Source organism: Rhinolophus sinicus, linkage group LG07 (assembly GCF_036562045.2).
Source record: "Rhinolophus sinicus isolate RSC01 linkage group LG07, ASM3656204v1, whole genome shotgun sequence".
Taxonomy (NCBI): domain Eukaryota; kingdom Metazoa; phylum Chordata; class Mammalia; order Chiroptera; family Rhinolophidae; genus Rhinolophus; species Rhinolophus sinicus.
This window is the reverse complement of record NC_133757.1, coordinates 70220375-70240547: the sequence shown is the minus strand read 5'-3', so window position 1 is coordinate 70240547 and position 20173 is coordinate 70220375. Positions and strand designations below refer to the sequence as shown.

General features: G+C 54.5%; 4 protein-coding genes across 9 annotated transcripts in view; 2 read left to right on the top strand and 2 right to left on the bottom strand.

The window, feature by feature from the left end:
- The first annotated feature begins 205 nt into the window (after positions 1–205).
- Positions 206–2885, top strand: RAX2 (retina and anterior neural fold homeobox 2). The gene is made up of 2 exons (XM_019744054.2): positions 206–895; positions 1493–2885. Exons 1-2 carry the CDS (start codon positions 680–682, stop codon positions 1829–1831), a joined length of 555 nt encoding a protein of 184 aa, XP_019599613.2. The 5' UTR covers positions 206–679; the 3' UTR covers positions 1832–2885.
- Positions 2886–4235: 1350 nt separating this feature from the next.
- MRPL54 (mitochondrial ribosomal protein L54) lies at positions 4236–6317 on the bottom strand. Its single transcript, XM_019743927.2, has 3 exons — positions 6157–6317; positions 5217–5382; positions 4236–4599 (listed from the first exon to the last, which is right to left on the bottom strand). Exons 1-3 carry the CDS (start codon positions 6272–6274, stop codon positions 4467–4469), a joined length of 417 nt encoding a protein of 138 aa, XP_019599486.2. The 5' UTR covers positions 6275–6317; the 3' UTR covers positions 4236–4466.
- A 777-nt stretch (positions 6318–7094) lies between these two features.
- APBA3 (amyloid beta precursor protein binding family A member 3) lies at positions 7095–13751 on the top strand. 3 transcript variants are annotated; one of them, XM_019744217.2, is made up of 11 exons: positions 7095–7234; positions 7803–8399; positions 8489–8528; positions 10903–11048; positions 11132–11218; positions 11304–11465; positions 11878–12057; positions 12133–12345; positions 13107–13226; positions 13314–13454; positions 13535–13751. In XM_019744217.2, exons 2-11 carry the CDS (start codon positions 7824–7826, stop codon positions 13604–13606), a joined length of 1737 nt encoding a protein of 578 aa, XP_019599776.1. In that variant the 5' UTR covers positions 7095–7234; positions 7803–7823; the 3' UTR covers positions 13607–13751. The 3 variants fall into 3 exon arrangements, with proteins under 3 accessions (XP_019599776.1, XP_074193687.1, XP_074193686.1); XM_074337586.1 differs by lacking the exon at positions 11878–12057 and having other exon boundaries at positions 7096–7234; XM_074337585.1 differs by lacking the exon at positions 13314–13454 and having other exon boundaries at positions 7096–7234.
- An 87-nt stretch (positions 13752–13838) lies between these two features.
- The window catches only part of TJP3 (tight junction protein 3), a 30114-nt gene continuing 23779 nt past the window's right edge, over positions 13839–20173 (bottom strand). For 2 of the 4 annotated variants that reach the window (XM_074337583.1, XM_019744216.2), the window contains exons 15-21: positions 18499–18594; positions 16669–16739; positions 16054–16264; positions 15883–15983; positions 15257–15523; positions 14465–14511; positions 13839–14066 (exon numbers count right to left, since the gene is read on the bottom strand). In XM_074337583.1, coding sequence (XP_074193684.1) covers positions 13964–14066; positions 14465–14511; positions 15257–15523; positions 15883–15983; positions 16054–16264; positions 16669–16739; positions 18499–18594 — 896 coding nt within the window. In that variant the 3' untranslated portion in view covers positions 13839–13963. Of the gene's footprint in view, positions 14067–14464; positions 14512–14878; positions 15524–15882; positions 15984–16053; positions 16265–16668; positions 16740–18498; positions 18595–20173 lie in introns of those variants that run through there. The other 2 variants (XM_019744215.2, XM_074337584.1) reach the window with 1 other exon arrangement.

Sequence of the window (20173 nt, the reverse complement as noted above, 5' to 3'; positions counted from 1 at the left end):
CTGCCGGGCTCTCCCTTGTAGCTCAGGGCAGCTAGTGCTGGGCAGGAGGGGCCATCTCAATTAATCACCTTGTGCTAATCCTCCCCCACTCGACCCCACCCCCTCGGGTCTGGCTGGGGCAGGCCAGCAGCAGAGAAGGCGCTGAGCCTGCTGGGGCAGAAGCCCTGTGGCTACCTGGCTGACAAGGGCTGTTGGGGGTGGTGAGCACTGGGCAGGGGGGCCAAGGTGGGCATGCGGGGGAAGCTAGAGGTGCAGAGTCCCCCAGGGCAGAGGACTTGGGGGTAAGGAAGCATTCCAGGGGGCAGTGTCCCAACCTCCCTCCTGGGAAGTCCTAGATACAGAGACAGCCAGACAGAAAGACAGAGATGTAAGGAGAAAGAGGTGGCCAGGGAGAGCTGGAGAGGGAAAGAGAAAATCAAGGTGGGGGACAGAGACAGAGAAACGCACACAGAAAAAGAATCAGAGAAGGAAGTGGAAACAGAGACAGAGTGAGATAATCTGAGACTGACAGAGACAGACTGGGAAGGCAGAACGAATGCAGGACCCCATGGAGGGAAAAGCCCCTCCACATCTTATCCCAGACCCAGTCCGTGCTGGGAGCTCCCCTGCCCTCCCCAGCCTGCAGTCTCACTGCTAACTGTCCTGCTGCTGTCCCGCCAGGTGGAGGTAAGGAGGAGCCATGTTCCTGAGTCCTGGTGAGGGTCCAGTGGCTGAGGTGGGGGGGCCAGCACCCTGCGAGGAGGCCCCCAAGAAGAAACACCGGAGGAACCGCACCACCTTCACCACGTACCAGCTGCACCAGCTGGAGCGGGCATTCGAGGACTCCCACTACCCAGACATTTACAGCCGCGAGGAGCTGGCAGCCCAGGTGTACCTGCCAGAGGTGCGCGTGCAGGTGAGGGCACCCCCAAGGACCCAGGGAGGGAGCTGTATCCAGATAGGCACCCTCCCAGTGCGTGGGTGGAAGAGAAACTGGGAAGGCCTCCCGGAGGAGGGGTGTGTGGGACTGGGGCTGTGACATCTGAGTAGGAGTTTGCCAGATAGAAAGGAGAAAGGGCGTTTTTCTAGAAATCCAAACAGCGTGTACGAGGATGTGCAAGGGTTAAGTCAGAGGCGTTTCCATTGAGCTAGGTGTCAGTTAGGTGGAAGGGGAAGCAGAAAATGGAGCTGAGAAAAACCTTTGAAGGTTCTTGAGTGCTGAGCTGAGCGGCTTGGACTTCATGATCAAGGGCCAGAAGAGATAAGGGAGGAGGCTGAGGAGCCTGAGGCCCTGGGCAAAGAGAATGGCGAGGAGGGATTAGATTTCGGGGCAATGCAATGGGTGCCACGAAGCAGGGCTCCTTCTCTCAGTACAGCCTTGAGGCAGAATAACAAAACCTGTTGGTACCACAGCAGACTGGGAAGTCCAGAGAGGGGTGCTATGGATTGGGGGGGGGAGTGGGCTGTCCTTCCCACCAGCTCTGGGCTGGGAGCACCCTCTCGCTGCCTCCAGGTGTGGTTCCAGAACCGCCGGGCCAAGTGGCGGCGCCAGGAGCGTCTGGAGTCGGGCTCAGGGGCCATGGCAGCCTCGAGGCTCCCTGAGGCCCCAGCACTGCCGTTTGCCCGCCCTCCGGCCATGCCACTGCCCCTGGATCCCTGGCTGGGCCCCAGGCCCCCCACATTGCCCGCCCTCCCTCGCCTCCTGGGCCCTGGCCCAGGGCTGCAGGCGTCCTTCGGGCCCCATGCCTTTGGTTCAGCCTTTGCGGATGGCTTCACCCTGGAGGAGACATCCTTGCGGCTGCTGGCCAAGGAGCACGCACAGGCTCTGGACAGGGCCTGGCCATCGGCTTAGCCAGGTGCCCACCCAGCCCTCCCTCCTCCACCTGTCCCGAGGGCCTGGGACGTGCTGGGTGACAGATCTGGGCAAGGTCACAGAGCAACCCAACCAGCAGGCCAGGCCATCACTGAAGAGCAAGACTTGAGACCCCTGCCATCCCTACCCTCCCTGTCCATGGCCACCTATGCGGACCTCACCCTGCCTTTCAGGGAGACTGCTACCATCTTGGGAAGAAGGTGGCCACAGGGTTTCCAGGGTAGGGCCATGGGTGGCCTGAGGGGGGAGTCTCTACCCCTCTTGGGGCTTCAGTGCCCCCATCTGTCAAATGGGGGGTGGTGGATGGATTTGGAGGCCCTGGGACGGTAAGGCTGTAATCGGGAGCCACCAGGACCTTAATTCTGCGAGTCGATGACTCTAAATCCCTCCTAATCTTTCAGCCTGGCTCTCAGGGCCTCTCTCTCCGAGAAATAACTAGTAACAGCAGAGCAGCTCCTGTCCAGAGGCTTCCTTTCACAGCGTGCTTCTGTATGAGGCGGCACAGCCCTCAGCCCCATTGTACAGGGTGGTAACTAAGGCCCAGAGTTGGGAAGCCAGTTTACTGAAGCCACACAGCCAGTAGGGGGTGCAGCTGTTTTTCAAACTCATGCCTGACTCTGTTGCCCCAGGTGTACACTGGGTCCTTACTAGCGTGGGAAGCAGTGGCACCCAGGTGGGACCCAGGCCAGGGCTAATGGGGGATGATGGGAGAATATTGTCCATCCCTGCTCACTCCATGTTTCAATGTGCGGCTTATGTCCCCACTGACCACAGATCCCATCACATCTCCTAGCCCAGCCAGGCTGGGAGGGGGCCCTGGGGGCAAAGCCAGCATTTGTTCTGTTCAACCCTATGTGTCCGTCCGTCCGTCCGTCCAATAAGTGATGGGGACACAACAGTAAACAAAACAAAATCCCTACCCTAATGGAGCTATCATTCCAGTGGAAGAGACAAGATGCATGATTAAAAAATAACTAAAACATAAAACGCCAGCTGGTGGTAAATACAAGGGAGAAAAATAAAGCTAGGAAGGGCGAATGGAAGTGCATGGCAGGTGCTGCAGTTGAGTATGGTGGTTAGGGTAGGCTTCACAGTGACCTGAGCGCAGAGACCTGGAGGAAGTGAAGGAGGGAGCCATGGGGACCGCAGGAGAAAAGCAACCCAGGCGGCTCATAGGTGCAAAGGCCCTGGGGCACAGCCCAGCCGCGTGAGTTGGAGGAACAGCAAGGAGCCCATGTGTCACATGGAGCAGTGAGTGAGGGGGGGAGAGGTGAGGGCAAGGAGGTGACAGGGCAGGTCAGGCAGGGCCATGTTGCAATTACAACTTGGTTTTTCCCCTGAGATCCTGGGAGAGTTGGGATGCTCCATCTGCCCAGGGCAGGCCTCCAGGGAGAGGATGTTCCTGGTGCTCCCCTCAAGTCCTCCTAAGCGGATAAGGGCTCTCATCTTCCTGGGACCAGGCAGAATTAGCTGTGGGAACCCTGCCCTGCCCCTCCAGTGTGGACTCTGGGGCATGGAGGAAGGCACCCACCCACACACACAGATGCCTGTTGGAGAGAGTGGGGCCATAGCAAGGGGTGGGTCCCCACCCCAGCCTCCTCCAATCGGGTGGGTTCCGGCCTTGTGCCTGGGCCACTGTCCTTGAGACCCCTTCCTCACAGCCACACAGGGCACGAGTTAGGACTGCCCAGAGCTGGGATGCGCATTAGGGCTGTGGATGAGGTTCAGGGTGCCTCCTACATGCTCCAGGACGCATTTCCTGGTGAGGGGGGTGACAGTGAGAGCTAGGCACTAGTTGGAGCGGACAGGACAGTTGGTAGGCCCATGTTCCTAGGCTCAAGTGGTTGGCCCATAAAGATAACCTGTGATCCTGGCAGGAAGTAAAGGGAAGTCTTTTCCATCCGGCTGCGCTTACTGAACTGGGTGGGTGGGTGGGCTCTAGAAGCCGTGGAGCCACCCTGTCCTACAAAACTACCAAGTGGGTGTCAAAGGGACCCAGAGATGGAGGGAGCCACAAAGCTGAATACTGAAGCATCTGGATCCAGCTATGCCTGAAGCGAACCCTATCCCTGGACATTTCAGTTCCAGAAGCTTGTAAACTCTGTTCTGCTTCACGCGGCTTAAGTCGGGTTTGAGTCCTTTGCAACCAAGAGAGGCTTTGCTAGAAAAACCTCCCGCTTGAGGAGTGGGGTTTGGGCCTCTTGGGCAGTGCTAGGAATTCCAGGAATCGGGGTGAGGTCTGGAGGTGAAGATGGACCTGCAGAAACCCAGCCGATCACCAGGAGTGGAGGCTGGGGCCATGGAACCACTGTGTCTGAGGAGGTGCCACCTCCCTCCCACCCACCCCACTTCCCTCCGGCACATCAGACAACACTCGGCAGCATCCAGGGTCTGCCAATGACATCCCCAAGAGGTCTTTATTGGTCCCCAGGACCCTGATCCAGCCTTGAAGTGGGGGCCACACAGGAACACAAGTAAGGAAAAGTCTGTTTTCTCCAGGAAAATAAAAACTCTTCTGTGAGGCAGGATGGGGAAGATGTTGTACCCCTCTGGGGTCCTCCTTTTGGGCCTATCAAGGTCCTTTGGTGGGTCACTGTGCTCAGTTCCTTCCCCTCTAGAACTTTCGGTTCTTGCTTAGCCGGTTGTGGCGCCAGATGTTGTGTTTCCGCAGCAGCCGCCAGTACTCCCGGGTCTCAGGGTCCAGCTCCTCCAGCTTCTTGGGGGGACCCACATTCATCTGGAACAGCCTGATGGAGTATGGGCAGGAATCAGGGCTGCCCAGCAAACCCCCCCCAACTCCCAGGCCCCAGGCACCTTGGAAAGAGGCAGTGCAGAGGCAGTGGCAGGATTGGGTCTGGGGGCTGCATGATCTCAGGGTGGTTCCTCCCCCTCTCTGAACTGGGTTCCTGGCTGTGGAACAAGGGGGCACCCCCATCCCAAAAGCACTATCTGAGGTAGGCATATGCCAAGCCTTCTGCGGTCCTGCCTGCCTGTAATGCCTTCCCTCCCACCCATCTTTCTGAACCTTCCCCAGCTTTAAGGATCAACACATGTCAATGGCTTCCATGTCCTGCCACTGTTCTCAGGGCCAAGAGTAAAATCCAAATCCTCCCTGCAGCCCCCAGGCCCTGCCAGGACTGGGCTCTGTGACGTCCCTGCTGTCCCACTTGTAAACCTGGTGGTTCTGCCCCAGAGCCTTTGCACTGGCTGTTCCTTCCACCTTTGAATCTCCTTCCACCCACTCAGGTCTAGACTCATGCATCACCTCCCCAGGGAAGCCCTCCCAGAAACCTCTGATACGATCAGCCAGGTTCCTCCTCACCCTATCACCCGTTCTCCCCGCTCTCCAGCCTGGCCCACTCACCACTCGGGGTACTCAGCATCGGGCTTCAGGACCACATCCTGGCCCTCCTTGTAGATGTTGACACCCATGGCGTGTGTGGTGAGGCGGTTGGGGTCTGTGCACACCTCTGGGTCCTTCAGGCTATCACTGCCCACACCGGCTTTGCTGCCTTTGCCACCCTTAATGACTGGGGTGGGGGGGAGTCAGTTCAGCCCAGCTCTGCGCTCGGGTCAGCCTTCCTTTCCTGCTCCCTGTCTCTCTGGGTGACCCCTGGCCTTGGCTGCAGCGTGTCTGCTGCACTCAAAATGATTTTAAGTTGGACACGGATACTGCATTAAATAACAGATGCTCAGAATGACCAAGTCATTCCTTTTAAATTCTATTTTGATCCTTACTGTTTATCTCAGGGAGAAAGTGCTGCTATGTCTCTTTAAGGCCTAACATTAACTTGCCAATTTCCTTCTCTCAAAAAGGAAATCAGGCAAGGCTATATCCAGTTAAAATTCAAATACTGCAACCTTGTTTTGTTTTTGCTTACGTGGTTAATACTGAGATGGGTCTCATGGCATCCTCGAATTTCTGGCAATGACTTGCCAAAGGTCACAGTGACCTCGGGGCAGAAACAGGAATGGGACTCCAGTTCCTAACTTCCTCCCAACCACCCACTACCCAAAAAGAACCAAACCCACGCTTGCGCAGTGAAGCGCGTTTGATCAAGTAACAGCCGGGTCACTGCCCGCTCAGCTTCAGGCTGGCGCCTGCGCAGTGAATCCTGACTCCTATCGCGCTCTACACCCCTCAAACTGCGCTTGCGCCTAAAACCTAGCCATCTGCTCTTTATGCTTGCGTGTGGATTCTAAGAACCTCCCCAAACAGCGCCTGCGCAGTCCCACGTTGGTTCCTCTTAACTCTACCCGATGTCCCCACCGTCCCCATGTTGGTTCCTCTTAACTCAATTTACCCGGTTTCTTGGCATAATCCCGTACAAGGAGTCTTCCAGGAGCGGCAGGGTCCGGGAGCTCCCGAGCCCGGAAGCCAGCCCAGGTCCGGGTAGCCCCGAATACCCGTCTAGCCGCCATGACGTATACCGGCTGCCTGTCAGTGCGTGTTTCCGGAGACGTCAGCGGCCAAAGGGTGCTTGGGAGTGAGAAGCTCCTACTAGAGATTCTTGGGAAATGTATGCCAGCCTTAGGCATACATTCACTGACTTCTTTAAACTTTTATAGATACCCCAGTTACTGTATGAGGAAATTTTTCAAAGGATGTTTCATTGACTTATTGCCCTTCTTCGGTTACTTATTTACTGTAAATAGCGCCTTATATATTCCTGATTCTATCCAATGAGCAATTACTTAAAGCCTAAAAGTCATTAAAAAGCTAACACTTATTAGACTCTACATTTCGGACCAATTGGTAAGTCCTTAACCGGCTTGATCTCGTTTAATCCTCACAATTACGAGGTATTATCCCCAGTTTATAATTGAGGAAACCGAGACTCAGGGAGAAAAAGTTCTCCCTCTCTCCTAAGCCAAGACGCGCCAGTCTGTCCCCCTACTGTGAGCCAAACAACCGTAAGTCTGTTTGCAATAGGCTCCCCGCGCTGCTTCCTGTCCCCGTAGTTGAAAGAGACCACCTTTCATTCTCCTTTAGTATTTTCCAGTCCCGTATCTTCCCATCTACCATCCCTTGGAATAATGACCACAAACGTAGGAGGCAGGCAGTGGTTACTGACCCCATTTTGCAGTTGAGGAAACAGGCCCAGAGGACAACCCGGGTTCCCACGCTGCATGAATGGAAACCCGGGATTCGAACCTGAGGGTCCGAAACTAGCACCCCCGCGCGGCGATGCTGACTGGGAGAACTACATTTCCCAGCATGCCCGAAAGGATGCGCATGCCCAGTTGGCCGGGAGCCCTGCGCGGATTAATCGGCCGGCGCCCTGGCCGGGAATGGCGAGCGGTGGGGGCTAGGCACACCGAATGGACCCCGGATGTGGGGTACTGGGGGGCCGCGCGGGGTGAGGCCACCTCGGTTTGGAAGTGAGTGTTCCGGCGGGGCAGAGCAGGGCCTGGGGCCAGTGCCTGAGGTCACGGGGACTGAAGTCTTGAGTCTGGGGTCTGCATAAGGACTGGGGTCTTAACTCGTAGCTTTAGGTTCGAGATGTGTCTTCAGACTGGGTTTGAGGTCCGGGTCTGTGTCTGGGGTCCTGGGTCTAAAGTCTTGGGCTGGGGTCTTACGTCCGGGGTCTCGGGGACCTGCCCCTGTTGGGTTTGTATAGTCAGGGTGTATTTCAAACTTGGATTCCACGTCGCGGGGAAGGAAGACTTGGAAGAGTAAGGGTTGGGTGAACAGGATCCCCGGGTGGGCAGAGGTCTTGGGTAACAGGTATAGAGGACTCCTCCCCATCCCCCCTGGGTTTGGAGCCCAAGATGCCACTGCTTTACAACAGCCCATTCTATGCTTCAGTTTCCTCAACTGTAAAATGGGGTGCGTAGCCGTCCCTTCCTTGCAGGGTATGGTGGAGATTAAATTATGTGTCCTGTATAAACGGTTAGAGCCTGGCACCAAGGTGGTACTCAGACAATCTAATCTTTGAATCTCTTTTAGATACTGGCCCTAGCCTGGGGCATGGAATTCCTGACAACCCCCGGGCCCCCTCCAGGGTCTCCAGCCATGGACTTGGAGGAGCCCAGGGACACGCTTGTGCCCTCACAGGACCTCACCTCTGACTCCCAGTGGGACCTGGTGCCAGGAGGGCCCAGCAGCCTCAATCAGATGGAGCTCGACGGGCCAAATATTCAGGACCTTGTACAACAGTTTGAGGCTCTGCCAGGTGATCTGGTGGGTCTGGCCCCAGATGGATCCCCTTGCCCCCTGCACATTGCCACCGGCCACGGCCTGGCCCCCCAGGACCAGGCTGATGCCCATGGGCTCTTGTCTGCTGAGGCTGGCCGGGATGACCTGCTGAACCTTTTGCACCTCGAGGAGTCCCCTCCTTCCCAGTCTTGTCCCAAGGAGCCTCCAGACCCTGTTCCTCGCCTGTTGCAGCCCCCTGAGGACCCAGATGGGGATACTGGCCCCCAGGAATGGGCAGAGGGAGCCTCTGCCGAGCGACGTGGCAGCAGAAGTTCAAGCAGCTCCACGGAACCCTGGTTGGAGACGGTCCCTCTGATTACTCCTAAAGAGCAGCCTGCCAATACTGAGGTAGTGCCTGCCCCACCCCCCAGGCCTCCTCTGCTGCCAGGAGCCAAGCTGGGGGGACTTAGTCCTGCCCCTCTTCTGTCTTCTTCTAGAGCCCCAAGACTGCGGCTTCATACCCTGCCCTCCAGGAGGGTGAGTGTCCCGCCCACCCTGGCCCCAGGGACCTAGGGGTTTCAGAACAGCCTGAATCAGGTTCCTGAAATCTGGCACAAAGTTTGCCAGTACGGAGGTGCTTCTAGAGAGGCTCTGAGGTTGGTTTTGATTTCAGGCGGCCTGAGAGAAGAGAGACAGACTTGAAAATGTTCTAAAAGGAATAGAGGTTGATAGGGCAGGCTTGGATATTTGTAGCACTCCATTGTAGAGCAGGGGTGGCAAATTACCATCTGTGGACCAACTCCGGCCCACCACCTGTTCGGGTATGTCTTGTGAGCTATGATGATGGTTTTTGCATTTGGAAATGGTTGGAAAAAATCAAAAGAAGAATAATATTTCTTGACACATGAAAATAATATGCAATTCAAATTTCAGTGTCCACAAATAAAATTTTATTGGGACACAGTCGTGCCCATTCATTTACATATGATCTGCGGTGGCTTTTGTGTTACAATGGCCAGGTTGAGTTGCAACAGAGACCATTTGGCCCACAAAATAACAAATATTTAGTGTTTGGCACTTTGCAGGAAAGTACCAACCTCTGCCCTGAAATCATGGGAAGAACCAATGGCCACCTGGAATATTCTAGACTTTCTCCCCAAATTATCTGAGGCTACATATCAAAGAGCAAAGTCTGTGATTGTGAGAAGAGGAGCTGGTTTGGACCTGTAGTTCTAAGAAGGTTCTAGAGTCACAGGTGGAGCTATGACTCACCTAGGCAGTTCTAGAACTTGGCATTTTGCCTGTATTTCTAGATTGAAGGAACCTGGGCTGATGAGAGTGTTCTGGAATGACGAACAGAGCTATCTGGGGCTACTCAGACTGGGGAGGGAGTTTTAGAACCACAGAGTGAATAGAACTTACCTCTGGTTCTAGACCAGTAGGAGGTGTTCTAGAGCTGGGCAGAGCTATCATTCTAGAGTCATCAGAAAGTTCTAGAGTGGTGCCATACAATAGGAATATAATGTGAGCCGTGTGTGACTCAAAATTTTCTAGTTATCCACATTTTTAAAAAGGTAATATTAATAACACAACCAAATATATTTAAAATAATATTTCAACACGTAATTAGCGTTTCACAATTATTTGATTTTTTTGTTTGTATTAGAGCTTCAAGATCCAGTGTGCATTTTGTATTTATAACACACCTCAATCTAGACCAGCCACATTTCAAGTGCATAATACTTGCATGTGCTGGTGGCTGCCATATTGGATGGTACAGTCCTGGAACCCCAGAGCAGAGTTGTCTATTGTTCCAGAATGCTTAGATCATGATGGAGAGCGAGCACAGCTTGCGTGTGGTTTAAGTTCATAGGAATGTGCCTTAATTCACTGGGACCTATATCTATAATTCCAAACCAAAAAGCAGTAACTGTTGGCTAGAACATTGTAGAACTGCTGCTGGCAGATCTGTCTGGTTCTATGTTGCTTGGGATTCTGGAGCCATGGGGGCAAAGCGTTACATGGTTCTGGGCTTGTTTGGGGGAATTCTAGAACCATGAGCAGAGTTGTTTGTGTCTGGGTGTTCAGCTAATTCTCAGGATCACTGGGTTTCTCTGTAGTCGTGAATTATTGAGGGGATTCTAGAACCGTAGGAAGAGCTACCAGATGCTACCATAATTAAGAAATCATGGAATCATGAAGTGGAAAAGTCTGATTCTAGAGTGGTGTAGGTTTCTAGAATCCCTGACAGAATTCTGTGGTTTGAAACCTTTTGGGGAGTTCTGGAGACATAGATCAGAGCCATGTGGGTTTCTTGACACTCTTGAGAGTTTTAGACATGTGGATAGTTTCTCTCTGGGCAGTTCTACGACCATGAAGTAGAGTTGTCTACGGTCCTGGAGCGATAGGGGAGAATTCTAGAACAATGGGCAGAGTTAACTGCCTTGAGATTGATGATGAATTCCTGAACCATTGAGTAGAGTTGATACCGTTCTATGATGTTTCAGGTTTTAGGAATGGAGTGGGACCATCTAGATCATGGAATTCTAGAAATGCGGGGTGGAGGTATCTGTGCGCACTAGTGCTGTTTTGGATTAGCCGTGGTTCAGGACTCACAGAAGCCCCTAGAAACTGAATCCTTTGACTGGGAGTCCTTGAGCCATGGACAGAGCTGGCTCTGGACTACTTGAATAGCCCTAGATTTGCAAGGGCCGAGCTGCCGCGCTTTGTCTCTGGCTGATGGGATGTCCGCGCGGGTGGACCCGTGTACCTCAACAGTACTACGTTGTAAGAGGGTAGATTTATCTGTGCTTTCAGACTATTCAGGCAGCAGAGACCCTGGGCCAAGCCCATGGGGGTCCACGAGCCTGGGGGGACTCTTGAGGGCTGATGCCTCCGCTCTTGCCCTCAGTTTCTGGTCCCTGTGACCATGAAGATCTCCTTGACGGTGTCATATTTGGGGCCAAATACCTGGGCTCCACCCAGCTGGTGTCCGAGCGGAACCCGCCCCCTAGCACGCGCATGGCACAAGCCCAGGAGGCCATGGATCGCGTCAAGGTGAAGCCAAGGGCCAGTGGGCGGGTCGGGGGGCTGCAGGCTGGGTCTTTGGGGTCCTCTGCCTCCCACCCCACCCCCTACAGGCCCCCGATGGGGAGACCCAGCCCATGACAGAGGTGGACCTCTTCATCTCCACCAAGAGGGTCAAGGTTCTGATGGCTGACTCCCAGGTACAGGGCCCAGGCCTGGCCTCGGGCGTGGGGAGCTGCACCGAGGCACCTGCTGCCCACCCACGCCTGCCCTGCCCCTCCCCAGGAGGCCCTGATGGACCACACCTTGCAGACCATCTCCTATATCGCCGACATCGGCAGCGTGCTGGTGATCATGGCTCGCCGGCGGCTGCCCCGGCGGCCGGCACCCCAGGCCCATGGCCACCAGCTCTACAAGATGATCTGCCATGTTTTCCACTCAGAGGACGTGAGCAGCTGGGCTCTGGGTATCCTGGGGGAGAGAAAGACTCAAGGCAGCCCTCGCCCTCCTCCAGAGCCCATCTGGTGATACTCTCACCCCCGCATCTTTTCATTGGTCCTCAGCACTGCCCGCTGTCTTCCACCCCTCCCATAGGTTACACATGTTCCAGTTTGTACATAAGACTTTCAGCCTGGTGGCTGACTCCCGAAACCTTCCCTGCCCCAGGCTTGTCTGTCCTCCCATTCCCAATGTATTCCCCAAGACAGAAGCTATTTTCCTGAAAGCTGCCCAGGCTGTCTCATGGGAATCTTTTCCCGGGTAGGGCGGGAAGGCTGGGCCCTAAGTTTGTCAGAGGTTTTGGGGGCCTAGGAGGGGGAGGGCAGGACACTCCCAGAGAGACGCTGCCCATCCACCACAGGCCCAGCTCATTGCTCAGGCCATTGGCCAGGCCTTCGCTGTGGCCTACAGCCAGTTCCTGCGAGAAAGCGGCATTGACCCCAGCCAGGTGGGCACCCAGCAGAACCAAGGGGCCACGGGCCCTGGCCACCTCCACAACGGGGACCTCGACCACTTTTCCAACAGCGAGAACTGCAGGGAGGTGAGCAAGTGGGCGGGAGACCTCCTACCAGTCCCCCACTGAGTGGCTCTCATACCCACCTGTGTCCCCTCCCAGGTGGTCATCGAGAAGCACAAGGGTGAGGGCCTGGGAGTGGCCCTGGTGGAGTCGGGCTGGGGCTCCTTGCTGCCCACAGCTGTCATCGCCAACCTGCTGCACAGGGGCCCCGCTGAGCGCTCGGGGGCCCTTAGCATCGGGGACCGCCTTACTGCCATCAATGGGACCAGCCTAGTGGGGCTGCCCCTGGCCACTGTCCAGGCTGCCATCCGTGTGAGTTCTCCTGGGGTCGCAGGAGCCAGAGGGTCTGGCCCAAGGGTCCCCCGATGGCAGGCTCACCCCATGTATCTGGGAAGGGCCATGTATCTATGCCCAAGGCCACAGAGTTACCTTCTTTGGACAGGTGTCAGCCCAGAGGTATCAGGTAGAACTTAAAAGTCCTACTGGCTCCTGTGTACTTAAGGAAACAGGCTGGGAGAGGGGGTGTTGCCCATCCAGGGAGACCTCACCGGTGTGGGAATGGGATTGGAGTGTAGGCGGCTCGTGGCAGAGCCAGCGGCTTTTCCTGTCTTCTGTGAGGCAGCCTGTGTGTTCTTGAGTCTTGACCTTTGTTGCCCACTTGGGGAAACTGAGGCCCAGAGAGGAAAGACCTCTCTGGTCAGGTCTGGAAGGACCTCAGGTCAGAAGGGCATGTCTGACATGGTTCACATAGCATGTCCCCCTGCTAGAACCTTGCTTTTGACTATGTGGTAGACACTGCTAGAAACTTGCTTTTGACTATGCAGAAACTGAGGTCTGGGGAGTCAGGGAGGTGAGAGGCCACACAGCTCCAATGCTGACACCACCCAGCTCCCGTCTCTGTTCTTAACTGCTTCTCAAGGGCTCTTCTAGGATCTAGAAGGTCTCCTAGAGCCTTGACTCCAGATCTCCATTTTATGGGTGGGTAAACTGAGGCCCAGAGGGGGCTGCAGCTTGCCAAGAGGTCCATTAGCCCCCAGCGGCCCAGCTGGGCCAACGTCCCCCGTCCTGCACAGGAGGTGAAGTCGCAGACGTTGGTGACCCTCAGCATCGTCCACTGCCCGCCAGTAACCACGGCCATCATCCGCCGACCCCATGCCCGAGAGCAGCTGGGCTTCTGCGTGGAGGATGGCATCGTGAGGCCCCAGCCCAGGGCACCGGGTTGGGGGGCAGTCCCCAGCGTGGCCCCCTGAGCAGCATGGCCCATTCCTGTCCCCTGCCAGATTTGCAGTCTGCTCCGTGGGGGCATTGCCGAGCGCGGGGGCGTCCGTGTGGGGCACCGTATCATTGAGATCAATGGGCAAAGTGTGGTGGCCACGCCGCACGCCCGCGTCATTGAGCTGCTCACGGAGGCCCACACTGAGGTGTGCGGGCAGTGGGTGGGATCGGGGTGCCCTTCCACCAGCCCAGGCCTGCCTCCAGCCACCACCTCCTCTCCCCCCAGGTCCACATCAAGACCATGCCAGCTGCCACCTACCGCCTGCTCACGGGCCAGGAGCAGCCGGTGTACCTGTGACTGGCCACCACCCCCACCACTGTGCCTTAGCCCCACCAGCCCTGGAACTACATCCGCAGCGCCTCCTTGGCTGGCCAGGGCCCCGGAGGAGTCTTGGCTCTATATTATTTTCTGATGTAAAAAAATTAAAAGCTTATCAAATGGGTGAGGTCTCGGACTAGGGTGTGTGGGGTTGAGAGAGGAAAGACAGGACTCCGGCTCCATGTCCTTCCTGGAAGCCACTAGAAGCCAGTACTGTGAAAATATTTATTAAAGACCAGGTGGAAGGAGGCAGGGTTTGAGGTTCTATATGGGAAACTGAGTCCCAGCTCCAAGGAAGAAAAGGGAGGACGGCCCAGCTGGCCACGTGGGAGGGGATCACAGGTCAGTTGCTGGGCCCCAGTCATAGCCATCTTCATCAGAGGACTCCACGTCTCTGGCTCGTGTAAACTTTTTCCTCAGAGCTTCTCGCTCATATGTCCTGGACATCAGAAAATAGAATAGAGGCTGTGGGTGGGAAGGGCGTGGACTTAACTACCATCACCTGAAGCTGACTGCTAGGCACAGTGGGTGTGGGCAGAGATGAGCAAGGCTGGGCATTTGGGGGTTGAGCCTTATTAATGAGCTCCTACACAGCCTTCAAAGCCCTGGCTCCAGTGCCCCCTCCTTCAGGAAGTCTCTGCTCCCAGGAAGAGGATTCCTACATCCATGGCCCTGGCTACATGGGGCTTAGAATGGCTCTGTCTGTCTGTGCTGCCCACCAGGCTAGGAGCACCATGAAGGCATAGCTTGGTTCTAGGTTTCTTCTTCACCTCTACTCAAACCCTGAGTCCCAGGGAAAAGGTTGAGGGGCCCAGTCTGGAGTACAGGGACTCTTACCGCATGCTGTCTTGTCGCCACTGACCCTGTGGGTGGCGGCTCTCCTCCTTGAAGGGAGAAAGGAGGTTAACACTTCCCCCAAAAGTATGATAAATCCCTCCCTTTCCCAGCTTTACCCAGGCAATGCTGCCCACAGGCTTTCTCCTTGCCAGCACCCCCCAAGTCTGCATCTCATCTCCAATTTTAAATGAGAAAACAGGCTGGGACAGGGGAAGGCCTTGGCTGAGATTTAGCCTGTCAACAAAGGGGGAATTGGGTTTTCCATCAGTAAAATTTCTCAGAGCGATATTGTCAGCAATTCATAAATGAGTTTGCATATGTAAAACGCTTACACAGTGCCTGCCCTATAAGTCGGCCTCCATGGACAGTTGAGCAGGTCAGGCACTGTACAACCCCTGGGAGGACCACTCTAACCAGAGGCGTCACAGATTGGTACGTTTTTACATTTAACCTAGTCAGGCACTATAGGGGCTGAGGCAGCCCCACAAGAACTAAGTATTTGTTACTGTTCAATATCCAGCTACTGTGGCCAGAACTGGGCTAAGTGTGTTGACTTCAAAGAACCACCTGTGATGTCAAGACTTTTCGCATCTGTCCCCGTGGCCCAGATGAGGAAGCTTCGTGCACAGAAATGAAAATATTTGCTATAAGTGCCTCAGTGTCTAAGTCTATAGATAGCCTAAGTCTGGGTCCAGATACTGATCTGATTACTTCCTGGCAGAAAATAGGGTCCCCATGTGTCTCTGCCCTGTCCCCAGACCCTTGCTGGGGCCACCCCCACGCCCTGCTCACCTGGGCCCCTTGGTGACCTGAGGATCTTCCATGATGATCCCTCTGGCTTTGGGTCTCGTCTGCCATCACAGGCTCGGAGGACCTGGCCAGGGCTGGCATCAGGGGCCCCTCGTCCACTTCTGTGTGGGCCCCACCCTCACCGTCCGTGTAGCCCTCACCGTCCGTCTCATAGTCGCTGTTGACGCGGCTATCACAGCTCAGTTCAGCGGAGCTGTCAGCCAGGCCGTGGTGACGGAGGTCCAGGTTGTCCTCCAAGGAACCATCCAGCTGTGGGGTGGGCATGGCCTGACTGAGCTGAGACGCCTAGCCCAGGCCTTCCTGGACCGCCGACCAAACCCCAACCCAGGACACCACCTTCACACTCCAGGTAAGACCCTTGATCTTCAAGTTGAGGCTTAACCCTTGACCCCAGGGTGAGTTCTGACCACTGACTTTTCGCTTGACTCAAGGCTGAGCCCCAACCCTTGACACCAGCCCCAGCCCCCAAACTGAGTCCTCTAATCCCATCTCACCCCCAGTGTTACCAGGTCCAGACCCTAATCTGAGGTCAAATCTTGGCCTTGGCCACACCCAACCCCTGACCTTGCCCTAAATCAAGACAGAGGCCCGAAACCCTGGCCTGGTACCTGGTCCTCAGCTGTCCAGATGGGCCGTGTCTGCTGCTCACGGATGATGGCCTTGAGCTCCTGGTACCAGCTGTCATTCATGCCATGCAGATGGATGGTGGCTGTGGGGAGGGGGCATCAGTGCGGCCAAGAGACTCACTGCCTACCCTGGGTCCCCTGCTCCCTCCCTACCTGTGAAAAGGTGGTCGCTGTGCTTCCACAGCTTCTGGGCTTGAGCATAGAGGCGGCGGGTGCTGCGGTGGGAGGCAGGAGCCAGCCATTGGCGCAGGGCCTTGAGGCTCTTGCGGCTCTCGGGAGTGCAGAAGATTACAATGGGGTAGTACTGCACGTAGTTGAGGCGCTCAACTGCCGAGGGTGTCACATCTAGGAGCGCGTGCTTGTCCTAGGCGGGGGCCATGGTGGGGGAGGGAAAGAGTGGAAAAAGAAACACACCCAGAGACAGGCCAAAAAGACAGGTGAAGAATCGGAGATGAAGAGTCTGAGATCAGAATGGACCCCAGCATAGTGCATACACAGGCCAGCATGTTGTGGGTGGGGGTTGGTGATAACCCAGGCCACAGCAAATTGAGCACCAGAGCTCCAGTTTGAGTTTCTCTGCCTTTTTCCAGGACTTGCTGCTGTGTGACTGGGCAGCTTCTATCCCCTCAAGCCCCCCACATCACAAAGCCTCCAAAAGGGGGAATCCATGGGACAACATACTTGTGGGCTGTGGGGTGAGAAAAGGTTGGATGCCTGGGCCTCAGTTTCCCCACACATGAAATGGGACTCACACACAGCCGTGCTTACTTTCTCCGCGATCACCCGCACGGTGTCCAGTTTGATGATCTTGGAGGGGCTGTCATTCCTCAACACGCTCTCTGTGGAGGGAAGAGGCAATCAGCAGCTTCAGGAGGGTGGTCCCCTAACCCCTCAAATTCATGTCTACTGGCCTCTGCCCTGCTCAAGAACCCACCACGGCTCCCCACTGCCCTTTAGAGGAATCCTAACAGCAGCAGCAGCTGATCTGTTTCCCTTCTGACCTCAGTCCTCAACTCCTCCTGAGAAGGGGTGGCTGTTACTGGCCCATCTGGCAGATGGGGAAACAGCCTCAGGAACATAAGGTCACCAGCTCACGGTCACAGAGCCAATGAGTCGCAAAGTCAGGAGCCTGATGCAGAGCCTGTGCTCCAGACACTCATTCTCCCAGGCTTGGTCCCAACTCCAGGCCTTTGCTTGAGCTGTGACCCAAAAGAAGCTCCTTTTAAGTATACAGCTCAGTGGCATTAATTACACTCACATTGTGCTGCCATCCCCACCATCATCTCCAGAACTTCCCATCTTCCCAAACTGACACTCTGTCCCCATTAAACACTCACTGTCCTCCCCTCCCCCATCCCCTGGCACCACCATCTACTCTCCGTCTCTATGAATCTGACTCCTCTGGGGACCTCCTGTGAGTGGGATCACACAGTGTCTGGCTTATATCACTGAGCATCATGTCCTCCGAGTTCATCCATGTTGTGTAATAGCAGGTGTCAGAACTTCCTTTTTTTTCATTCCCCTCTTTCTTCTGCCTCCCACCTCCCCACTCGGGTTCAAGCCGTTGTTTCTCAGTCTAGTTGTGTAGGACACAGCTCCCTGGCCCATGCTGGTGTTATGAGCCTTGCGCTCCCCCCGGTCAGCCACTCACAGCAGCTCACGGCAGCTCTAGCCAGCTGCTGGCCTGCTGCCGGCCACTCACGCTGGCCACCGGCCATTCATAGCAGCACATGGGAGCCCATGGCAGCTTTCCCCAACCTCCGGCTGCTCACGCCAGCCTCTGGCTGCTCACAGCAGCCCAGCTCCAGGGAGAGCTGTTGTTCACAATCTTAGCTGTAGAGGGCGCAGCTCACTGGCCCATGTGAGAATCGAACCAGTGACCTCAGCGTTAGGAGCATGGTGCTCCACCCAACGGAGCCACCGGGCTGGCCTCAGAACTTCCTTTTTAAGGCTGAATGATATTCCGTTGTCTGGATGGACCACACTGTGTTTAACCATCATCCGTCCATGGACACTTGGGTTGTTTCCACCTCTTGGCTGTTGTGAATAAGGCTGCTGTGAAACTTCATGTTCAAATTGCAGCTTTCAGTTCTTTTCATGTGTCACAAGGAAATTATTTTTAACTTCTTTCAACCATTTAAAATATGTAAATAGCATTCTTAGTTAGCAAGCTGTGTAAAAATAGCTGGTGGACCAGATTTGGCCTGGGAGCTGTAATTTGCTGACCCCTACTTTAGTTTATTTCTGTAGTTGTTAATTTTTGGTCTCCTTGCTGGGCCTTGTGTATTTTGTTCCATGCTGTGTCCATAGCTCAATAGACAAATTTCGAACCAAGGAACAGCTGGTACATTGGCTCAATTGGCAGTGGCTGCCTGGTGAACTGTCTTAAGGACTCTGAGGCTCTATCCAGCCAGAGTGCCATGATTGCTTGAGGATGTCTGGCCCAGGCATTGGAAGGGGTGCTGGTGGTTCATGTTCTACCTCTTACCCCCAAACAGTGTCATTAGCAGCCCCTCTCAAGCTGCCTCAGCCTCAAGGGCTGGGAAAGGGTTGTGACATAATTCACCAACAAGGTTGCCAAGGGACCTGGTTTCTCACCTGCAATTTCAAACTGGTCAGGCATCTCAGCACTCAGCTTCTGCATAGCAATGTCTGCCACTGGTCCCAGGATCACCACTGGGCGCTTGAAATTGGCTGAGGAGCAGAGAAATGATAGAAATCAGGATCCCATTTGAGGCAGGTTCTTGCACAACTACCCTCCACTTCCTCTACAGTAGTAGTATATCGAGCCAGGCCCATGGCTGCCCAGCTGAAGACTACATCTCCCAGCCTCTCTTGCAGCTAGGGATGGCCATGTAACTAAGTTCTGGCCAATGGGGTACAAGCAGAATTGTGTCCAATTTTGGGTTGCATACTTCAAGGAAAGGGGTGGGCCCTCCCCGCCCTCTTTCCCCTTCCTGCTGGCTTGAATGTGGGTATGGACATGCCATCTTGGACCACACAGTAAGGCAGAAAAACAAGACAAGTAGCCTGGGTCCCTGAAACTGTGAAGCAGCCAGACCACATTAAATTATTTACACTGGTTCTGTTACTTGAAAAAGAAACTTTTGTAATGCAGCTGTCACTACAGCAGTTGAACCTAGCCAACTCAGTGGTCAGCAAACTACAACTTGAGGGCCACATCTGGCCTAGTGCTTGTTTGTGTAAATAAAGTTTTATTGGCACACAGTCATGTCCATTTGTTTATGTTCTGTCTCTGACTGCCTTCCTGAAGAATAATTTTGAAAGAAACCATCAGGCTCACAAAGCCTAAAACAGTTACTGTCCGGCTCTTTGCAGGAAGAGTTTGCCGACCTCTAGACTAACTTGACATATTTTCATCAATGAGGAAACAGGTGCAAAAATCATCTTGCTGTGAAGAAAGTAGCCAGCCCTCTCTTGTACATTCTCTTTTTCTCCTCTCCTAGACCTATCTCTCTTAAAAGCTCAATTCATTCAGATTTCTAAACTTTCATTGGCTGGGGGTAGAAATTAAGTACATGGACTTTGATTTTAAGTTTTTCTTCTGGACATTGGTGCAGCAGCTGAAGAGCAGCTCAATCCTGCCGCATCCTGGGTGACTAGCTCTTCCCATCCTCCTGCAGTATTTTTTTCTAAAGGCCTCTGCCCCTGGTTTTAATCCCTTCACACCTGAGGCTGTGGGCAGAAGCTTAATCTCTTCCCTTCCTGAAATCTGGATGAGGCTGTTTCCCCACCACCCTTCTCAAGTAGGGAAAGGCTCTATGTGCTGGTTTTGTGTGTGTGTATGTATTTTTTAATTGCGGTAAAATAGAGATAACGTGAAATTCAAATTGTGGTAAAATACAGGTAACATGACATTTACTTTAACCTGTACATTGTAAAGTGTATAATTCAGTGGCACTTGGTACATTCACAATGTTGTACAACCTCCACCGCCATCTAGTTCCAGAACATTCTCATCTCTCCAAAAATAAACCCCATGCCCATGAGTAGTTACTCCCCACCCAGCCCCCAACAACAACCAACCCACTGCCTGTCTCTGTGGACGTGCCTGTTCTGGACATTTTATGTAAATGGAATCACACACTGTGTGGCCTTGTGTGTCCGGCTTCTCTCACTGAGCACCGTGTGTTCAAGGTCCATCCACGTGTAGCGACTGTCAGCGCCTCCCTCCTTTTATGGCTGAGTGACAGCCCATTGTATGGATGGACCACATTGTGTTTATCTATTCACCAGCTGATGGACACTTGGG